At 42.5% G+C, this 21,181-nt stretch overlaps 1 protein-coding gene across 2 annotated transcripts in view; it reads right to left on the bottom strand.

Annotated features, from left to right (window-relative positions):
• The window catches only part of efhd1 (EF-hand domain family, member D1), a 30,127-nt gene extending 10,218 nt beyond the window's left edge, over nucleotides 1–19,909 (bottom strand). The window contains exon 1 of one of the 2 annotated variants that reach the window (XM_034115911.1): nucleotides 19,830–19,909. Coding sequence is in view for 1 of the 2 variants with exons in the window: in XM_034115910.1 (XP_033971801.1) it covers nucleotides 11,424–11,707 (284 nt within the window). In the remaining variant the exon portion in view is untranslated. Of the gene's footprint in view, nucleotides 1–11,423; nucleotides 11,803–19,829 lie in introns of those variants that run through there. The other variant, XM_034115910.1, reaches the window with a different exon arrangement.
• Between the last annotated feature and the right edge of the window lie 1,272 nt (nucleotides 19,910–21,181).

The raw sequence follows: 21,181 nt of genomic DNA, 5'->3' as shown, positions 1-21,181 counted from the left end.
TACAAACCACAAAACCACACAGCGTGAGGTCAAAGTGAGCTGCAGCATGATGTTACACTAGGTATGACAAAAAACTCATATCACAGTATTTTTCCAAATGATAACGGTATCACATGAACATTTATTTACATTTATACATTTTGGCCCCACAAAGAATCACCTGATCAGTGTCTTATGTGGTGAAGGGATGAGAATGCATGAAACAACTGCAAACTGAAACCATTTAATTGCAAACTTTGCATACCACATAACAACTAACAACAAAAGCACTGTTTGGAAATGTAAACAAATCCCCCCTTCCCTGAAACTGCTGAGTGCACATTTAAATTATTTTATTATGATTTATGATTGACCTTCAAACTTAGGTTCAGAATAAAAAAATAAAGTGCAACTTTATTTATTTAAACAAATAAAACTAGTGCAATTTGGCTGGCACTGCACCATTATCCCTCAATATAGAGACTTTAACACACATCTAACACTCAAAATGGCTACAATATGAACATCATAAAGACACCCCAGCATGTGCCGCTCGAGCGCCCTTTGTCACTTTTTCAACGGTATTGCTGTACAGTATATGAAAACTCATAACATACAGTATAAAGTTCACGGTATTCGGTATGAAACGGTATACTGCCCAGCACTAGGTTACCATAGTATTTACACATGTAGTGATTATGCTCTGTCCCTGTAATGTAATATCATATTCATGTAGATCAGGAAGCATCTGTTTGGACGATAAGTAAACATTCTTCAAGGTGTGCTCAGAATCAACACAAAGCTTATTTTAGATGCAGTTTTTAAATACAGGTCGACTGAAAGACAGTAGTGAACATGATCAGACACAAGCTTCCTCTATGCAGCAAAAAGTGAGCGATCATACATCATTGTATGTTGAAAACGGTCAGTTTGTAACCCTTACAAAAGGTATTTATATTTGCTCAAACTGTCATAATATCCTGCCATATCAATGAATAAAAACATGTTCCCCTGCCTCCTAATACTCCTTATTGCATTTTCAAAATTCCAGTACGCCCAAAGAAAAACAACCAGTTAGAGTTAAGAAGTCTAACAGTGTCTATCACTGCTTGTGAACTCGGATTAGACAGCGCTGATCAAATGTGAATCTAGATTATGTTAATGTATTGCTTTTTATATCATCTCTAATGTTTTCAGAAACATAGTAGCAGTCACAAAGTCATACATGTGAATCCTTATTTAAGGCATACACGTTGATGCTGTATGATGTCCTTTTTGTTGTTCTGTTTATGTTTTAATGTTTCATGTGGAACCTACTTGAGCAGGTCTCCCTTGAAAAAGAGATCAATGATCTCAATGGGATACACCTGGATAAATAAAGGTTTGAAATTGAAATGAAATGAAACAAACAGGAACAAACCTTTTACTTTGTGAACAAATCTTAAAGGTCCCATGTCATGGCCATTTCTACTGACCATAATTCCATTGTTGAGGTCTACTAAAATAGATTTATATTGTGCAATTTTCCAAACTCACATTGGTTTCTCATACAGCATCTCTGTATAGTATGTGTATTCACTCTCTGTCCTAAACGGCTTGTTGGAGCTCCTGCCCCCCCGCCTCCCTGTGAGCCCACTGTACTCTGATGAGTCTACCACTATGGTCTACCACCGTTACAGCGGAACATCAGTGTTTATGTGTTACAATGGCGTTAGCAACCAGAAAATGACACCAGTAAGGGGGGATGCTGAGGGGGCTGCAGCACCCCCCATCTGCGAGGCTCCACTAGCAAAAACTGTGTGTGAAGAAGCAGGAAATAAAAAGGAACTCACCTTGTGGTATAACCGGCAAGAGAGAAAGCCTTTGAGCTCCATACTGTTTCAGAAATAATCCTTGATAATCCATGATATGGCGTTTCATCACCGCAGAATCTGCCGGTAGAATCTCCCGCATGAGCTCAGCCCCCTCCTTTTTTTTCTTTATCACATTTTTTTTTTTTTTTTTTAAAGCTTTATACCCCAAATCAGCACTTTTGAAACAGGAAGTGAAATAGAGGGATATGAGGCATGGCTAGAATGGGTGATCTGTTTGGTATTTTGAGCAAAACACTTCATAGACATGTTTTTTATATATTTTATATATCTGAGACCTATGCTATTGCCTAAAAATAGCATGATAGCTTTTTTTGCCAGTGAGGAATTTGTTGTGTAGAACTTCCTAAGCATGTATTAACCCAGTGGTTCCCAAAGTGGGGGGCGCGCCCCCCCCTGGGGGGAGCAGAGGCATGACAGGGGGGGGGCGCGAGAGACCAGGAGGAAAAATGGTTATTAAAAAAAAGAAAATCATTATTTGAAAAATTATTGATTCGAAAATAATATGATACAGTACAGTACTATTACGTCTGGGTCTCTGTGTTTCATTAAAGCTCGGCTCTGTGTGTGTGTGGAACGAGCCATTTTGTGTCCGTGCGCGAGCGAGAGAGAGAGAGCGCACCGGTACCGGAGATCGTTGTTGTTAGCTTCTGGTGATAGCGAGCTACGCTAACGGATATAAGGAGTTTTTTCAACAACAAAGTGGAGGAGAGTCCTCTGCTGTCAGACTGAGAGACTCAGTGACCTAAGGACTCTCTCTGTGTTATCTCAGTGGGTCTCAAACGTTTTGGTCACCATTAATGTAAACAATTATTTCCGAGGCACACGTTTATATGATCATTATAGTTATAAAAAAATAAGAGAATAAATGAAAAACCCGTATGAAATACTATATGACAGTAAAAAAAGAATAAAGTTTAAAAGGGTGATTTGTAAAATATCCATAAAGAAAAAGTAAACCTGTTTACAGTTCTGTTTCATTTGGGTGTTGAGAGAGGTATCCATAGATCTCTTCATTTTGCTCTCAAAGTGCACCAGATTGATGCATTTAACTTCAATATTTAAAAATAAATAAAACCCCGGGACCCCCCTATGTGAGGTCCACACACCACCTATAAAAATAGCACTTTACCCCTGCTTACACCTATATGCCGTGAGCTGATTATCGAGCCTTCATTGTAACAGTCGGGTACATTGTGTATATGCGTGGGGAGTGTTGCAGTAGAAGATTCCACTGTAGCGCCCGGTACATTAATGGGAAACCCTAAATGTTTGAGCACCCTCTATGAAACGTCAAGCTACCCAACAGCACCCCCAAAAGAAATCTCTGGCGCCGCCACTGAGCCTGACTTGTGTTGGGGGGGCCCGACTTTTTTTTTTCTCCAAAGACAGCCTGACAGAAAAAGTTTGAGAACCACTGTATTAACCCCAGACCTTATTTCGGGAATCACCAGAAACATGTCAGAAAAAAACATTGATTTCGAGACAAGGGAGCCATGAAGTGCTAAATTGCCAATTCATTCCTCAGTTTAGGACTCATTCCTGCACCACTCCATTTATTTCTCCCTCTCACTGCTGAACATCAGCTGACAGCACAGCTCTAGATTGCAGAGTTTCCTTGGTGACTGCACGTGGCTGAGAGACTTTCAAGCAGCCAGTCAATCACCAACTGGATGAGCCAGTGGCAAAGCCCATAGATAGGACGAGTATTTATAGAAACTCTCAGCAGCTGTGTGTGTGTGTGTGTGTGTGTGTCAGGGTTCCTGCAGGTTTCGCCAACTCAAATTTAAGACTTTTTAAGACCTTTTTAAGACCACTTTGAATAGAATTTAAGACCTATTTCACGGCAAGAAAGTATGAAGGAAAATTGCTATGAAAGAAGAAATACGTCCCATAATTACTTACAAAGTAAATGTATTCATGTTCAACATAAGAACAATGACTGAACATAACAGCACAGAACTGTGTTAGTGTGTTAGACAAAAAGTGTGTGTGTGTGTGTGTGTCTCTGTGTGTGTGTGTGGGCTGTGCAATTAATCGTATTTTAATCGCAATTACGAAACATAATCGATTATTTTGCTTTGCTAGGTTGTGACAGTGCACTACAACATATTTGATCTAATTAATTTTAGTCTAATTTATTTTTATTTATCATATTTATATATGTTTAGTAGCTTGTGGAAGTGCGCTCCAAAATATTTTTTGATCTTGTTTATTGGTATTTATTATTTTTGATATTATTTATTTAAATGTATCATTTATTTAATTAATTTTTTCAGTTGAATTATACGTTCAGGGTAATCAACAGTTAAAAAGATACTGTCCAAATTATTATTTGTTTTAAAGTTCAATAAATGGATGTTTTCAAAGTCAATTAATAATTGTATTTAATAATTGTGATATCAATTATTGACCAAAATAATCGTGATTATGATGTTTGCCATAATCGAGCAGCCCGTGTGTGTGTGTGTGTGTGTGTGTGTGTGTGTGTGTGTGTGTGTGTGTGTGTGTGTGTGTGTGTGTGTGTGTGTGTGTGTGTGTGTGTGTGTGTGAGTGAGAGAGAGAGAGAGTAACAAGAGCTATATTCAGAGCTCTGCTGCCTTGGCTACAGTCTTTCATCGTTGCTGTTGTATGATTGGTGTTTAACTACGGTATTTAGCGTCTACAGCACCTCCGCTTTTAGGGTTGACGTAGACCCAAACGTTGCCCGGAGGTCCCCCGGTGTTGTTGCGGGAGCTTCTGCACTAGCTAACGCTGCACTAGCTAACGCTACATTAGCCAAACAAACACTAATTTATTTTGCAAAAGGTGCAGAGCGGGCTTCAAAGACGTTCCCCTCCCCTGGTTTCAACAAAGCACTAAATTCGATGTTTTCCAACCAAATACGGTTGAACTTACACTTCCCCATATTTATTTGTAAGTAGATTCTAAGATACATTAGTTTCTGACTGCCGTTAGCTGAAGCTTGGTTGCTAGGTTACTAGCTGGGTGCTCTCCGATAAGGGGCCGGGGGAAACAAAGTTAGTGTATACTGGTTCCATGTTGATTTATTTCAATACAAATGGTTGGGGGGAACTGAAAGGCTATTACCGTACTGGTTACTTTGCAGCCCGGACATTTCCCCCAAAACACATTTAGACGCTATCGCAACAGAGAAGTACCTTTCAAATCCGATCATTTTTAAGACCTTCTAAATCATATTTAAGACCTTTCTTATTTTTTTGGTCATATTTAAGACCTTTTTAAGGCCTTAAATTCAGATTATCAAATGTAAGACTTTTTAAGGCTTTTTAAGACCCCGCGGGAACCCTGGTGTGTGTGATCAGGCTTGCTTATTCCAGACAGAGGCTAATCTGTTTGTGCCAGAAACCAAGCCATTGTTTCATTTCAGCTCTTGAAAAAGGCCACAAGGACCTCGTCCCTCCTTGTTTTGTTTTTGAAAGCTCATTATTCTGTTAACAATCGGTTTGATATGACATCACATACTGAAACCCAGCCAAGCTTCAATGGACAAATCCCTTGGCTTAAAATGGTCTCACTGTCAAATTGTCAAGTGTTTTCCTGTCAAATACCCACATGCCCAAACAGTATTGAAAAAGGTGATACAGTAGGTGTTTGAAATTCTTCTATCCTCACTGGTCCTTAGGAAGTCCAAATGTTATGCCAATGTAAGAGACCTAAGACAACATTTCACCAAGGAAACACTTGGTGAGGAAACTGAAGAGGGAATCTTGAACTAAAATGAATAGAAGATAACCAACTCAAAAGGCTAAAGCTTTCTTACACAGCACAAGTTTGTGGATTTCCCTCGCCGTCACTAACATTGGAAATTACGTCAGAGGAACATTTCCTTTCCCAGCTTTCAGATGTTGTAGACCCAGTCTAAGTGGCACACACTGTTGACTTGCTATCTCCTTCCGGAGATCCCCTGTCCACACCACAAACGGGTATTTGTGGGTCTCACAAACACGCAAGAAGCAAAGTGTGCAATTTGACAACTGTGGTTTGCATCAGTATTAAGACAACTGCACTGACAGCTGATCATCTGCCTGCTACATAGCCATCATTTCTCAACACCCAATGGGCCAAATGCTGTATACAAATGTAAAAAAGGGGCTTAGTATAGAATATAGAAGTTTCCTACTGTATGGTTGCCATTCTAGCCACTGTAACTGGGTCACAATTAGCCCTTCATTTGCATATGGACTGATTACTGCCAGAGGGAGGGCTTCCTCTATAGGCAGCATTCCAGTCCTAGGAACACAAAGGCACCCATACACTAATGTGGCTCTTCTTTGTGGGAGCGCAGGAATGCTAGAGGCAGACTAAAACAGGGTGTTCCTCTGCTGCTGGCTGACCACGAGCAGAGCAGGCTTCACTGTCATGGACAAACAGAAACACCACAGTTCCTTACAGCGCTACACTCGTCAACAATGCCTTGACCCGTCCCATTGTGTATGTTTATCAATCCCTTTGCTTCTGTACTGGCAAAATGCAGTGCACCGAGTACCCAGATGCTGCACTCATAATGGTCAAAAAGATGTGTGGAACGCTGGACAGTTCTCGCACTCAGAAGGGTTGAAGATGTTTGAATAGCTTTGAAACAGCTGAACTTATCAGAGATATAAAAGATAACAGCAGCTCAGAAGATGAACGAGGATTTTCCAGGAGGTAGTGTCGTACTTACTATCTATCGTAGACTATTGATTGGACCCACACTATTTCATGAATAATTCGAATGAATTGCCCCCACGTACATGGTTAAATAGTCATTATTGGTACACAACACTTTTGCTCAAAAAGGAAAACACATATATCCCATGACGCACCCTAACTGGACGTCTCCTTCATAAGAAAGCAGAATATGGAGCTAAAACTGAGTCTTCCATGTGTAAAGGTCAGTGTTTCTATACTGTAGCTGCCTGCTCTCATTTTCAGGAGATGTAATGAAGGTTAACACAGTGACCAGCCGTGCGTAAACTGCACTGGGCACTGACGCGACACAGATTTATCACCATATCGGTCCTGCAGCCTTCAGATGCTGCAGGGATTTTTATTTAAGCTGAAGGAATTCACTCTAAAGCAGCTGTTAGCTGCAGATAACGTAATAATCAGCCACATTCAATCATAGAACAATGCAGACTGATTTACTGACTTTCCTGCATGGTCCAATTTTGGTGGAGTGTTAATATCGGTGGTTATATAATCTTCTAAACAAGCCACAACTTAACATCGAGCGTGAACACATGAAATAGGTGCGCTGCTGTAGGTTAACAAATAGCACTTCACCCCTGGGGATGGACCCTTTGAGTACTCTGGTGGTGACATACATACAGACTGAGCGACTAGACCAGACTTTCAACCTAGTCATGTGCCGAAGAAAAAAATAAAACTATGGATGCACGATATTGGATTTTTGCTAAGGCAAGGTGAAATCAATTATTTTCACAGGCAACATTTGACAATAACTACTTTTTATCGTCACCCATACACATGCACCGTTGCCATTTTCTTGCGAGTGCCTTATTGGTAATGCGTATGTGTCTATCTCAACAATAGTAAAACGTTAGTAAGATGACTCCTCAGCTCCGACATTATTAAAACACTACTCCTAAAAAGGGAAGATCGACATCTAGGAAATCTTGGAATTAGACGTTTTAATTATGTATGTTTCTGGTAAGCTTTTTTTGAGCTAATTTCCTCTACCAAGAGGATTCTGTTGGCACTTGCATTACTGTCTGTACAAAATAAATAAAGTAAAATGTAAAGCTATGCATCTGTTTTTTTTTTCCTGAATGTATCCAACGTGCACCAGTCTTCTACCATAAGAATGCTATTTTAAAACAGATAAAACTAGCACAACAATGACAAAACGTATATTATTTTTCTTTCTCAGTGGGGAAATTAGTTTGAAGCTGAATCTTAAGCATTTCATGGCAAACACAATTACAGAAGTCATCACTAGACATATTTATTTGCATATTTGACATGGATTCTGAAGGGCAAGGAATTAGAGTGGCATTAACACTGCAGTATATATCCACTATTTGTGTCAGTCAAGTTACACACCCTTCCTTTTAGAGAGTTTTGATTCCACGTTGCCTGCAACAGTCTGGACTGAGCCTCATTGTTCTGCAGATTCCGTTTTAATTATAGATGCCTGAGCCCTTGGCACGAGGGAGCTCACTCTCTGCTAGTGTTGTTCTCCATCTCCTCCATTATTGCTCATTCAGTTCAGCTCAGGTCGGAAAGCTCACTGATGCAGTACAATAAAAAAGGAAGAAGCGCATTGTATGTACATATTATAAAAAAGGTACAAGATGCTCCTATTTGCCAATGACGTATGAACATAAAGCAGACCAAAAATCTAATTGGTACATCATTCAGGAAACATGGGTAAATCCGGACATACTTGCTCTAAATATTTCAAAACTCTTTATCTATTACAGATTGATTAAAAACTTAAATATGCCTTCAAACCAAAAGCTTTCAGAAGAGGAAAACTGGGTCACCAGGCGGTGGATGCCCCGTGGGGATGTGGACTGTGTGAATGGGATCAGTGCAGAAAAAGAAGTGGGACTAAAGAGATTTGAGAGCGGGGTAGCTGAATCTCCTACATGACAACCAAGTTAGGGGGTTGGAAACCAGGTTGTGTTTAAATGCAGCGGGTGGACCACAGAACAAAAGCTGGTCCATAAAGTATGCTACAATTCCAGTCGATCTGCCCCATCAATCTAAACTATAGGAAAGTATTGCTACATTACTGATATAATGATTTGTTTTACTGTGTTGATTCTCAAAAATACATTATTAATTTCTGATCATTATGTTACATACGAAGATTCCTGCCAGCTGCTCAAATTGTGCCAAAAGTAGAGTAATGATTTTGGATGTTACAGGGACTAAATGCAAAGCAGATCCCACTGTTTGCATAACAAATATATTGAATTAACTCATAACATAAAGAATTAAAATGTATTTTTGACTCCCCAATAGGTGAAGGTATTATTCATTTTAGACGCTCGGCTATGAAGACATGCGCCTGTGCGATAGAGTGGTGCAGGAATGAGTCCTATACCAGGAAATGAGTTAGCATGTCATCACTCCTAACCCAAGTCCAACTTTATCCTAGTGGCAGTGACGTGAAATCCTCTGAGGGGTTTATAGCATTTCGTTGGCTATTTACTTCTGGCAATTGCATTAACGCTTTTAAAATGATGGTGGTGTTAATATGTGGATATTATTCTGCTCAATAAAACATCTATAAAATCAGTGTAAATGTAAGCTAGCAAGCCAGCATGTAGGATAGTGATGAGTTGCTAGATTATGTGAGATAATAGGCCTCTAGATTCCCTTAAATTATTGGTTATTTACTTTTAATATACATTTTTAAGTATAAAATATTTTTTTCTGACATTATTATAGTGTTCTGAATTAACTTTATCTCAGAATTCTTGTTTTACTGACCCACTACCATGAGTATACATTTAAAAAAAATGCACCCGTGCAGATAAAACATCAAAGTTCAACATTCATCAAAACGATGTCCTGACGGCCATACTACAGCCATCATATTGACAATGCTAACATGCTGTTGCTTAGCAGATATGGTGCTAAAATAAGAGGTTCACCATCTTAATACATCTCGGGAGACCAATCATTTTACAGGTATAGAGTGGTGGAGGAATGAGTCCTAAAACCCTGAACCCGATTCCCTTGTCTCGAAGACAGCATGTATACAAGCTTGCGAGATTTTCACATTTTGTTATACGAGATATACATCAGTAAACACCCAATCTGAAGCTTTAAAAAAGGTACATAAATCAGCGCTCGCTAACAAGTGGCTAAATGTCATCATGCAGCTAACCGGTCTGTCTTTTGCTTAGCGACAGTGACGTGAAGTCATGCGACCGTCATGTGGTTTTTATAGCCTGACGTTAGCTTTTTACTTTGGTGATCCATTTACGCTTCAAAAATCAAACAATTGGTTTCAATATTTGGAGATTATCCTGCTGACCAAAACATGTTAGTATCATAAACAAGTTTTTCAACAGATCTTATATTCTGCAATATTCAGAAATCCAATGAAAAATCCCATCACTTGTTTTCCAAAGGGACCCCTTGCAATGATGACTTCCCGGTCGGCCAACAAAAATGTGTCACCACTAAACCACTCTATTTAGCCACAAACCAAAGTATTCAACTCATTACAATGGGGTGTTCAGAATTCTAGTTGTTAAGATATACGAGTCTGAATCACTTGTGATTATATAAAGGTTAAAAAAAAAAAAAACTTCAACTGACAGCTCCAGATTTATTTTTCAGTCATCAAAGAACTGCAGTGATCAATTTTGACTCATGATAACAAAAGAGTCGTGACCCGAGATTCCAGCAGCATGCACACAATGATACTGCTGTCACATGGCGGGGTCTGCCCCTGAGGAAACTTCCAAAGACAATAGCTGCTCTCATTCTGGACTGAAAGCATACCAACACGCGATGACAGTCAACTATGAAGTCTCTGAATCAGCTTATGTCTCCATCATCTGTTGAGTCAACATACTGTTAACACAATAATAAGACTCATTTGGTTTGAATCAATTTAAAAATATTGTAATTTGACAGAGCAGATGTGGTCGACTTTTTCCAAGCAACAATGTAAAAGTACTCCTGTTTTAACAATCAAATGAGGGTTTACACTAATTAACTGCCACAGGGCCTAAGCATCTTTTTTAGATGTGTTTTTAAGATGATTTGTTTTTATAACTCAGAGCGCAGGTTGGGTTTAGAAAGTGCGATTGAGAAAGAGAGAGGGAGCAAAAGTTTGTTGTGTGCCAAAACAGGCTTCACCTAAATGTTCTACAGTGACATCACCAGTGCTTCTCAGTTCAGATGTTCAACTAAAAGACCTCGAAGTCCACACACATTTATCATAAAATGGATAACTGTTACATTCCGAGTTTAACTCAAGCCTCATGTTACACATAAAAAAAGAGTTCCAAGTCAATTTGACCAGCAAGTAAATCTAAAACAGCATGAAAACCAACATAATTTGCATAATTCCCTATCATATAAGCCAAGATAATTAAATATATGTGGATGTTTGACTGTTGGTCAAACAAAACCGTTTACATTACTGTATGGCATTATAATTAAATCATGTTTTTAAATTTAGTTTAATTTGACTACCATTTAGTGATAGACCTGGGACTCCAGACTATTTCCTTTGACCTGCACAGCATATCTTGGCCAGCTGAGGTTGTCAATTGGGTCGAACCGCTCAATTGTATAGGAGATGCGTAGCAAGCCACAGCCAGGTCTCTCCTCTGATCACGACACAACACTAGAGGTAGAGGGATAAAATGTGGGCTACTAGCAACAAAGACTGCAGTAATGAGTCAGTGTGAATCCCCCACAAAGTGACAGCCTGCTTCACCGGGAGGCTTCACGTCACAGCAGCATCTTAATCTCATCATGAGCTTCCCGCCGCACACGCTCATTCAGCCCAAATCCCCACGACTACGCGTAAACATGTCGGACTGCGTTTGAGAGGACGACACGACGTCAGGTTACCGTTTGAACATCATCTCCATGTCCTTGATCTGCTTGCGGGAGAACTCCTTGAATTCCGTGTAGGGGTTGAAGACGCGGGTCAGCCGTGGAGCAGCGTTGCCCTCGTTGATGTCCTGCCTGCGGGTCAGTATCGCGGACAGCTCGGAGGACGAGTCTCCGCAGGCTCCATCGGCCTCCTGCGGCTTGGGTCGGACCGGGCTGTGTTTGGGCTCCGGCCTCGGCTCAGTCTCCTGCGTAGCCGCCAGCCGCGACTGCAGCTTCTTTGCCAGCTCGTCAGATGCCATGCTGAGAGAAGCACGCTGTTCACTGAGGCTTTCAGGGAGAATGGAGCCTGACAGCCGTCTCAAGTACCACTGTCAAACTGCCCGTGGCCCGCGGAGAAGAGAGAGTCAGTCTTTCCGGTCACATTTTTTCAAAATAAGATGAGGAAAAATAAATAATATTATTTTGGCTTGCAAATTTCTCGGTTGAACTATCAGTGCCTAGCTTTTAAACAAAAGGATGGGACATTTACTTTTTCAATTATAAAAGATAAAATAACAACAAAATAATAGTTTGAGATTTACCTCATGGCAGAATACTCTACAAATTATTAGTACAAATAGGGTGATTGTGGAAGATATTTGTTTACTAAAAAAAGAATCGAACATTAGAATAAATACATTATTCTAATATGACTCAGAGTATGTCTTACATTGCATGACTGTAGCAAGCTATACGTTGGTGGATACATGTTCATGCATTCTGATGACTATGCATAAACTGTTCAGCTTTTATGTGATTTAATTATCTGTCTATATGGGCTCAGAGTCAGACAATGACAAAATAAGATGATCGTTTTCTATATTAGGTAAGTTGTACACATAATGTTGTTAACAATTATGTAGTCCAGGTATAGTCAATGTATGGCCTGGTTGCCGACTCAATGTAATTTACAATTGAAATAAATGTACTTACAATGGGGATTTATTTTGTACTTTTATGGTAAATTAGCTCCCAGAGTTCATAAAAAGCATGCTAATTAATATCTTGTCTCACTTGTCAATCATTGAAAAAGGTTACATCATTGGATGCTCGGCAGACATGTGCTACCAAGCAAGCGTACTCGCGATTGAGAAACACCCCGTGTCTCAATTCAGGGGCTGCCCCCTTCGGAGGCTGCATTTGTAGACCGCATACGTCACTTCCACCGAAAGAAGGCTATCCCAATTTAAAAAAAGACGAGACTCCTCCGAATGCGGCCCACGAATGCAGCCTTCTTTTCCCGGATTTGGAGGATACATCTTATGTATGCTCCGCGGTCTACCATATCCCAGGGTGCAATGTGCGCAGGGAAGAGTGAGGGTGTTTCTCAAACGCGAGTACGCTTGCTTGGTAGCACATGTCTGCCGAGCATCTTGCTTCAGAAGCGAGGCAAGAATACTTCCTGGCATTCGGAAAACGAAGAGTGGAACAGGCTAGCAAGTGTGCAGGTGTGCGTCATATGAGAGCCTTACATCTTCTGCCACAAATTTGGGGAAATTGGTCCGTGCGCAAAGCATTGTGGGGATTTTAAGACCGCGGAGTCTACTCATGTGCAGCCTCGATATTTCTCCAAATGGAGTACGCCGGGCTCGGTAGATTTCCAAGTATGCTGGAGATTGGAACAGTATTTCGGCGGCACTCGATGACGTAGTATGCTTGAAATAGTGGCTCTGAAGCAGCTTTACTCGCGATTGAGAAACACTCAGGGTGTTTCTCAATCGCGAGTACGCTTGCTTGGTAGCACATGTCTGCCGAGCATCTTGCTTCAGAAGCGAGTCAAGAATACTTCCTGACATTTGGAAAACAAAGAGTGGAACAGGCTAGCAAGTGTGCAGGTGTGCGTCATATGAGAGGCCCCGCCTTACATTTTCCGCCACAGATTTTGGAAATTGGTCCGTGCGCAAAGCATTGTGGGGATTTTAAGACCGCGGAGTCTACACATGTGCTGCCTCGATATTTCTCCAAACGGAGTACGCCGGGCTCGGTAGATTTCCAAGTATGCTGGAGATTGGAACAGTACTTCGGCGGCACTCGATGACGTAGTATGCTTGAAATAGTGGCTCTGCAGCAGCTTTACTCGCGATTGAGAAACACCCCCTGAGTTTTTTTCAAATTAAATGGCGGTCCGGTCTCCCCAGCAGAGTGGATTTAAAAGCAGCAGCAAGCGGAGGAATCACTAATAAATGTGAGTATTGGGTTTTAACTTACTTAACTAACGTCACACACGTCAAACCCAAGGGGCATTGAAACGTACATTTTCGTTAAATAATACGGATAAATACGTGACGTTAGTGACGCTAACTAGCTAGCTGGACGTACTGCACTGTTGGTTTACACTTATTTTTAATTCAATTCAGAAGTTTACTAAAGTCATACAGAGATCTTGGCTCTGTTAAATAAACAGACCAAAGTGAAAACATTTAGACCTGTATAGCCTACAGTACGGTGGGATTTATAAAATGCTACCCTGACGTGTAGCTGCTGTTTGCTTTATTTATTTCTCTGACATTTTGCAATGTTTTACTGTTTATTAAACTTTGGGACAACATTACAACCTTTGTGTTCAGCTCATGCTGCTTTGAGGTAGGGCTAAAAGAAAAGCCTATTTTAAATATTTCCACCAGATCTGATCATCTTTTATAAGGTTAAAGTTTATTTAATTTATCCTAATCCCATAATAAGACAATCAAAAACAGACAGCAGCCTTTTGCTTGATGTTAGTTTGTGCCATGCTGTCAAAGGGATGCACGTGTGACTGTCATTTCTTCTCTTTAGTTTTTTAAAAACCAGAACAGTACATCATTTTAAATGATCCTTTAAGGATTGTTTGTCTGAAATGCTTAGAGTTACATTTTGCAATAATACTTTTTCAACCCTGTGTTTAATATGATTAATTCACTTTTTTCTTTTTCTCTTGTTTTTCTCTGTAATTAGGACAATTCTGGAGAAATGGATCTGCTGGAGAAGGACCCCTAATCTGAAAAGTGCACAGCGGATCATCAGGACAGAGCTGCCATCCACCTGGACCCCCGAGGTGCTGGAGAATGTACTTACCTTGTCTTGATTAATGGATAATAAAGTGTGGAGTTCCATACTGAACACACCGCCTCTGACTCCCTTTCATCGGCTCTACACTGGTGACCCTGACGTTTTCGTGAAAGTTTCCGAAGACTTAATGAACATGGCTGATCGCAATGTTTTTGTAAAGCTGCCGGAGTTTTGGGAGCATGCCGCTGCGGCGTGGTTCGCACACGTGGAGACACACTTTGCCTGCCGACAAGTCCGTGACGGGGACTTGAAATATTTCCATGTGGTAGCAGCGCTGGGAAGCTCCACGTCGTCCAGGTTGGTTGGATTTATCGCAGACCCCCCACCCCATGGCAAATATGAGGCGATTAAGGCCCTTCTCCTTAAGACATTTAGCTTATCTGCTAAGGAGAGGGCCCGCCAGATTCTTGACATTCAAGGCCTAGGAGACAGCAAGCCATCTCAGCTCATGGAGAAAATGCTAAATCTGCTGGGGGGGGAAGATCCCCGGATTTTGTTTATGGAGTCGTTCCTGCGCCACTTGCCTTCCCGGGTTCAGACGGCGCTAGCCAACACGTCCATTACGGAGCCCCGCGCCTTGGCTGAAGAGGCCGACCGTTTTTTCCTGGCTACCCAGCAGTCCGGTGCAGAGGCGCTAGCTGTGACGCTCAGTGCTCCCTCACCAGTTAAGAAGGCATGGGGAGGCTGGACACGACGATGCCAAACCGGCGTGGGGACACAGGAGAGTGTTTTTACCACGCGCGGTTCGGGGCCAGGGCGAAGAAGTGTATCGCTCCCTGCATTTACAAACCTCCGGGAAACGGGGGAGCCGGCGCTCAGTAGTGGCCCTGAGCGTTGGCGGCACGAGCAGGCTTCTCTTCGTCAGCGACAGAGTCTCAGGAAGTTTGTTTCTGTGTGACACAGACGCTCAACGGAGTATGGTTCCTGCGTCGAGGGAAGACGTCGCTCGTGGGGGACACGGACCGCGGTTGACGACGGCTAATGGCGGCCCCATTCGTACGTACGGCGTGAGGCCTATGTGTTTGTGTATTGGAGGACAGCGGTTCAACTGGGATTTTGTGATGGCAGACATTTATTTTCCCCTCCTCGGGGCAGACTTTTTATGTGCTCACGGACTCCTTGTGGACGTTAAAAATAAACGCTTGGTTGATGCCTTGACGTTTTCCTCCCTCGTGTGTGCACTTGGCAAGGCGGCATACGACGGGCTGTCGGGCTCGCTGTCGGGGGCGAACACTTTTCTCAGGCTGTTGGCTGAATTTCCAGACCTGACGCTACCCACCTTCTCCGCGCTCACCACCAAGCATGGGTAGGAGCACCACGTCACCACCGAAGGTCCCCCAGTCTACGCCAGGGCCAGGCGGTTGAACCCTTCTAAGCTTGCAGTAGCGAGGGCGGAGTTTTCAACCATGGAACGCCTGGGTATCGTCCGCCGGTCTGACAGTCCTTGGGCCTCTCCTCTGCACGTCGTTCCCAAGCCGAACGGCGGTTGGCGCCCGTGCAGGGATTAACGCCGCCTCAACACCTGACCGCTACCCGGTGCCGCACATTCAAGACTTTTCAGCACATCTGGCCGGTACGCTGGTGTTTTCTAAAGTGGACCTGGTGCGCGGATACCACCAGGTGCCCATGCATCCCCTGGAAGTTCCCAAGACGGCAGTGATAACGCCGTTTGGACTTTTCGAGTTCCTGCGGATGCCTTTTGGGCTCAAGAACGCCGCTCAAATGTTCCAGCGCCTGATGGATTCGGTGCTACGGGACCTGCCGTTTGTGTTCGTCTACCTGGACGACATACTCGTCGCCAGCGCTTCGGTGGAAGAGCACCTGTTGTAATGATAGGTGTTTATGCTTAGTTACAATGCATATATGTTACCACTAGGCGGCAGTATAACATCTATGGACATAGATGTTAGCAGAACAAGATGTGAAGGTACTGCATGTTGGCTAATAAAGTTGGCTAGTAAAGCTAGTCTAAAGATACAAGAAGATGTCTTATTTATAACCAATAAGAACATTACATGGTACCAGGACACGGGTAAAACTTTGTCGGGAGCAAGAAGCAACGCAGAATGGATGCATTAAAACCGCCAAGTCCGTTAAATCTGACTGGAAATGGAGGACATTCAAGCAACAGTTTCTGCTGTACACTGCAGCTGTCGGAGCGGATACAAAGTCAGATGCTAGAAAAATAGCAATACTGCTAACCGTTGCCGGACCAGAAGCATTGGAAGTCTACAATACTTTTGTGTTTGCTCAACCAGAGGACAAAGATAAGTTGGATGGTGTCTTAAACAAGTTTGATGAGCACTGCCTATCGAAAAAGAACGAAACATTTGAAAGGTACGTCTTTCGCACAAGAATGCAGCATCAGGGAGAGACGTTTGATAACTTTCTCACAGACCTCAAGCTAAAGGCAAAATCCTGTAATTTCAATTATCTCAGAGACTCTATGATTAGAGACCAGATAGTGTTTGGGACTAATGACAAGAAAATCAGAGAGAAATTATTGAGGGAAACAGAACTCACGATGGAGAGCGCCATTAAAATATGCCACGCCAGTGAGCTAGCGTGCCAACATGTACTGACTTTTAATGAACCTGCACATGGAGCAGCAAGCCAACATGACGAGGGAGTGAATGCTGTGTCAATTAAAGCAAAACAGTGGAAAAGATACAGAGATAAAAACAATGATGACGAACAGTCGTTCAGCTGCAAGAGACGTGGGGAAAAACACACACCAAGACAATGTCCTGCTTATGGGAAAATGTGTGGAAAGTGCAAAGGACAAAATCATTATGCAAAGATGTGCCTCTCCAGAGAAAAAAATTAATGGAATAAGGTGCACAGGGTTGAAGACTCAGATGACAGTGATGATTTAAGTGAAACATTTTTCATCAAGATGGTGTCACATGACGAAAATGACGGCTCACAGAGTCCAAAAGGTACTGGAAATGCTGTATCAGATGACAAATGGATTGCACCAATCCTAGTAAATGGGACAATTGTGCCATTTCAGATTGACACTGGGGCTAAAGCTAATTTAATTAATGTGAATGATCTCAAGGCACTTAGAGAGAAACCTAGAAGTATCTCAGAAAAGAACAAACCACTGAAGGCATACAACGGGCAGCCAATTGAGACAAAAGGGCAATGCCGACTCAAGTTGACAGTGAAAGGCAAACAGTACAGCCTGTTGTTTGTCATTGTGCCTAATGGGCATGAATCACTCCTGGGAGACAAAGCTTCAGAGGACCTAGGACTGGTTAAGAGGATCTATCAAATAAACAGTGGGGACATAGTAATGGACAAACAATGCAGAAATACAAACTACACGCAGTTTGCTGAAACAGTTGACATTGTAAAGGAATTTCCAACAGTTTTTAAAGGACAAGGGACCTTGCCGTACACTTACAAGATCCAGCTCAAGGATGATGCCAAGCCTGTAGTGCAAGCCCCAAAAAAAATGCCAGCACCACTACGAGCAGGTTTGAAAAAAGAGCTTGACAGGATGACACTACTAAATATTACAGCAAATTGGATGCTTCGCAGGGGTTTTGGCAGCTGAAGTTGGACCCAGAAAGCAGCAAGCTTTGCACCTTCAACACACCATTTGGGAGATACTGTTTTTTGAGGTTGCCATTTGGTATCATCTCAGCGCCAGAAATCTTCCACAGGGCGATGGAGTCCATAATAGAGGGTCTGGAAGGCACAAGAGTGTACATAGATGACTTGGTTGTCTGGGGAAAAACACGTCAAGAACATGACAAAAGACTAAAAGATCTCCTACAGAGTCCAAGTGAATGGGCTGAAATTGAACAGAAATAAATGTCAGTTTGGGGTCACAGAAATGACCTTCTTGGGAGACAAGATCTCAGGAGAGGGGGTGGAGCCTGATCTGGCAAAAATGCAAGCAATACTGGACATGCCTCCTCCCACTGACAAGAAAGGAGTCCTGCGAGTTATGGGAATGATAAACTTCCTGGGTAAATTCATACCTAATCTCTCCTCCAAGACAACATGCCTCAGAGAGCTGCTTCAACACAACAAGGTTTTTGAGTGGAATGCTTCAAATGAAAAAGAATGGAAAAAACTAAAGGAAACTCTAACTACTGAGCCAGTTCTTACATTCTTTGATACATCAACAGCTACAAAGATCTCTACAGATGCATCTAAAGATGGATTGGGAGCTGTACTCCTTCAAGCAAATGGAGACAAATGGCAGCCGGTGGCATACGCGTCACGAACAATGACAGAGACTGAGACGCGCTATGCGCAAATTGAAAAGGAGACTCTGGGTCTAGTGTATGGGTGTGGAAAGTTTCACAGTTACGTTTATGGTTTACCAACCTTTACAGCTGAGACTGATCACAAACCGCTGATTTCAATCATAAAGAAAAACCTAAATGACATGTCACCTAGAATCCAGCGCATGATGATGAAACTGCAGCGATATGATTTTGAGTTAATATACACTCCAGGGAAATACATTGTACTGGCAGATACTTTATCTAGGGCACCTGTACCTAGCACTGACACAAGTCTCAGATTCACAGCTGGTGATGATGTTGAAGCACACGTTGACATGGTGATGGCATCGCTCCCAGCTTCTGATGTCATGTTGCAGAAAATTGTGCAGGAGACAGAAAAATACCCTACACTACAGAAAGTGGCCTGCCATACTTTCAAAGGTTGGACAAAAGGAAGTTGTCCACAGTTCTATCCTGTACGGGCAGACCTGTGTGTGGCAAATGGCCTTGTGCTGCGACAGAACAGGATTGTCATCCCTCAATCCATGCGTCAGGACATGCTACATCGTATCCACGAGGGACATCTTGGCATGGAAAAATGTAAAAGGAGGGCAAGAGAAGCAGTTTATTGGCCAGGCATCAACATGGACATTGAGAGCATGATAGGAAAATGTGACACATGTCTCAGACACCACTACAAACAAACAAAGGAGCCAATGCTGACTGCAGACCTACCAGCTGCACCATGGCAAAAGGTGGGCACTGATCTATTCCATCTGAATGGCAAGGACTATCTTTTGTTAATAGACTATTATTCAAACTACCCTGAGGTAGCACAGCTCTCCAGTACATCAGCACGTTCTATCATCACACATATGAAGGGCTTCTTCGCCAGACATGACATCCCACAATGTGTGACAATGGTCCACAATACAGCAGTGAGGAATTCAGACAGTTTGCGGAGCAGTATGGATTTCAGCATCTTACCTCTAGCCCACTGTATCCACGGGCTAATGGGCAGGCTGAAAAAGGGGTCCAAATTGTTAAAAGGCTGCTGAAAAAGGCAAGTGATGGTAAAACTGACCCTTACCTGGCTTTGTTGAGTTACAGGGCCGCACCGCTGGAGTGTGGTGCATCCCCTGCTGAGCTCCTCATGTGTCGCAAGCTGCGCACCACGGTACCACACATTTCAAACTACAACAACGACAAGAAGGTGCTGGATAATAAGAGAATGAAGCTCAAGCTCAAACAGAAAATGAACTATGACAAAGTGACAAGGAGACTGGAACCTCTTCGGGAAGGGGATGTTGTGAGAATTGAGGGTCCTGATTCCTGGACCAGGAAAGCAACTGTCCTCAGTGAAGTGGGTCCCAGGTCATTCACTGTGAAAACGGAGAATGGACAAGTGCTTCGGAGAAACAGGAAGAGTCTGTTGAAGACTCAGGAGAACATTGAGGAAGTTGGTCAGGAGACTGAGTCTGAAAAGGGAGTTGAGGAGACACCAGACTTGCAACATAGTGAGCCTCCTTCACCTTCCCCAATAACTGAAGCACCAGATCTGAGAAAATCCACAAGACATAGAAAACCACCTGACAGACTTATAGAACAATAAACTGTTGACATGCAGTTATAAGTGACTTTAAGAAAAGAGCATGGTTGGCATTTATTTGATATTTGTGTCATAAGTTTTGTTAACAATAGATCTTTTATTTAGAGTAAATAGCAAGTTAAAAACTGCTATACTTTCTTTACAGTATGTTTAGACATTTTGAATGTTTAAAATGTTTACATTTGAAGACTGTACGTTCCAGAAGCTTTATAATTAAGAAATGTGTTATACTGACCTGTTTGGAAAGGGGATGTAATGATAAGTGTTTATGCTTAGTTACAATGCATATATGTTACCACTAGGCGGCAGTATAACATCTATGGACATAGATGTTAGCAGAACAAGATGTGAAGGTACTGCATGTTGGTTAATAAAGTTGGCTAGTAAAGCTAGTCTAAAGATACAAGAAGATGTCTTATTTATAACCAATAAGAACATTACACCTGTCACACCTCCGAGCCCTTTTCACGAGGCTCAGCCAACACAGGTTGATAATCAATCCTGCAAAGTGCCAGTTCTGGGTTTTTGACATTGACTTCCTCGGACACCGCGTCACCAAAGGCGGTGCAGCACCCCTGCCGGCGAAGGTTGAGGCTGTTGCGTCGTTTCCTCGTCCGCTCACAGCCCGGTCGCTCCGTGAGTTCCTGGGGATGGTGACTTTCTACCACCGTTTCATCGCCCGGGCCGACCACATTATGCGGCCGCTGTATGAGGCCGCTGTATGAGGCTTTGAAGGGTACGACCCCCATCCAGGCGATCGACTGGACGGCGGAAGCTGAGGTTGCTTTTACGGAGGTCAAGACCGCGTTGGCTCAGGCGGCCCTGTTGGCGCA

The sequence above is a fragment of the Trematomus bernacchii genome, unplaced genomic scaffold, assembly GCF_902827165.1.
Source record: "Trematomus bernacchii unplaced genomic scaffold, fTreBer1.1, whole genome shotgun sequence".
Taxonomy (NCBI): Eukaryota; Metazoa; Chordata; class Actinopteri; order Perciformes; family Nototheniidae; genus Trematomus; species Trematomus bernacchii.
This window is presented reverse-complemented; position numbering and strand designations above follow the sequence as displayed.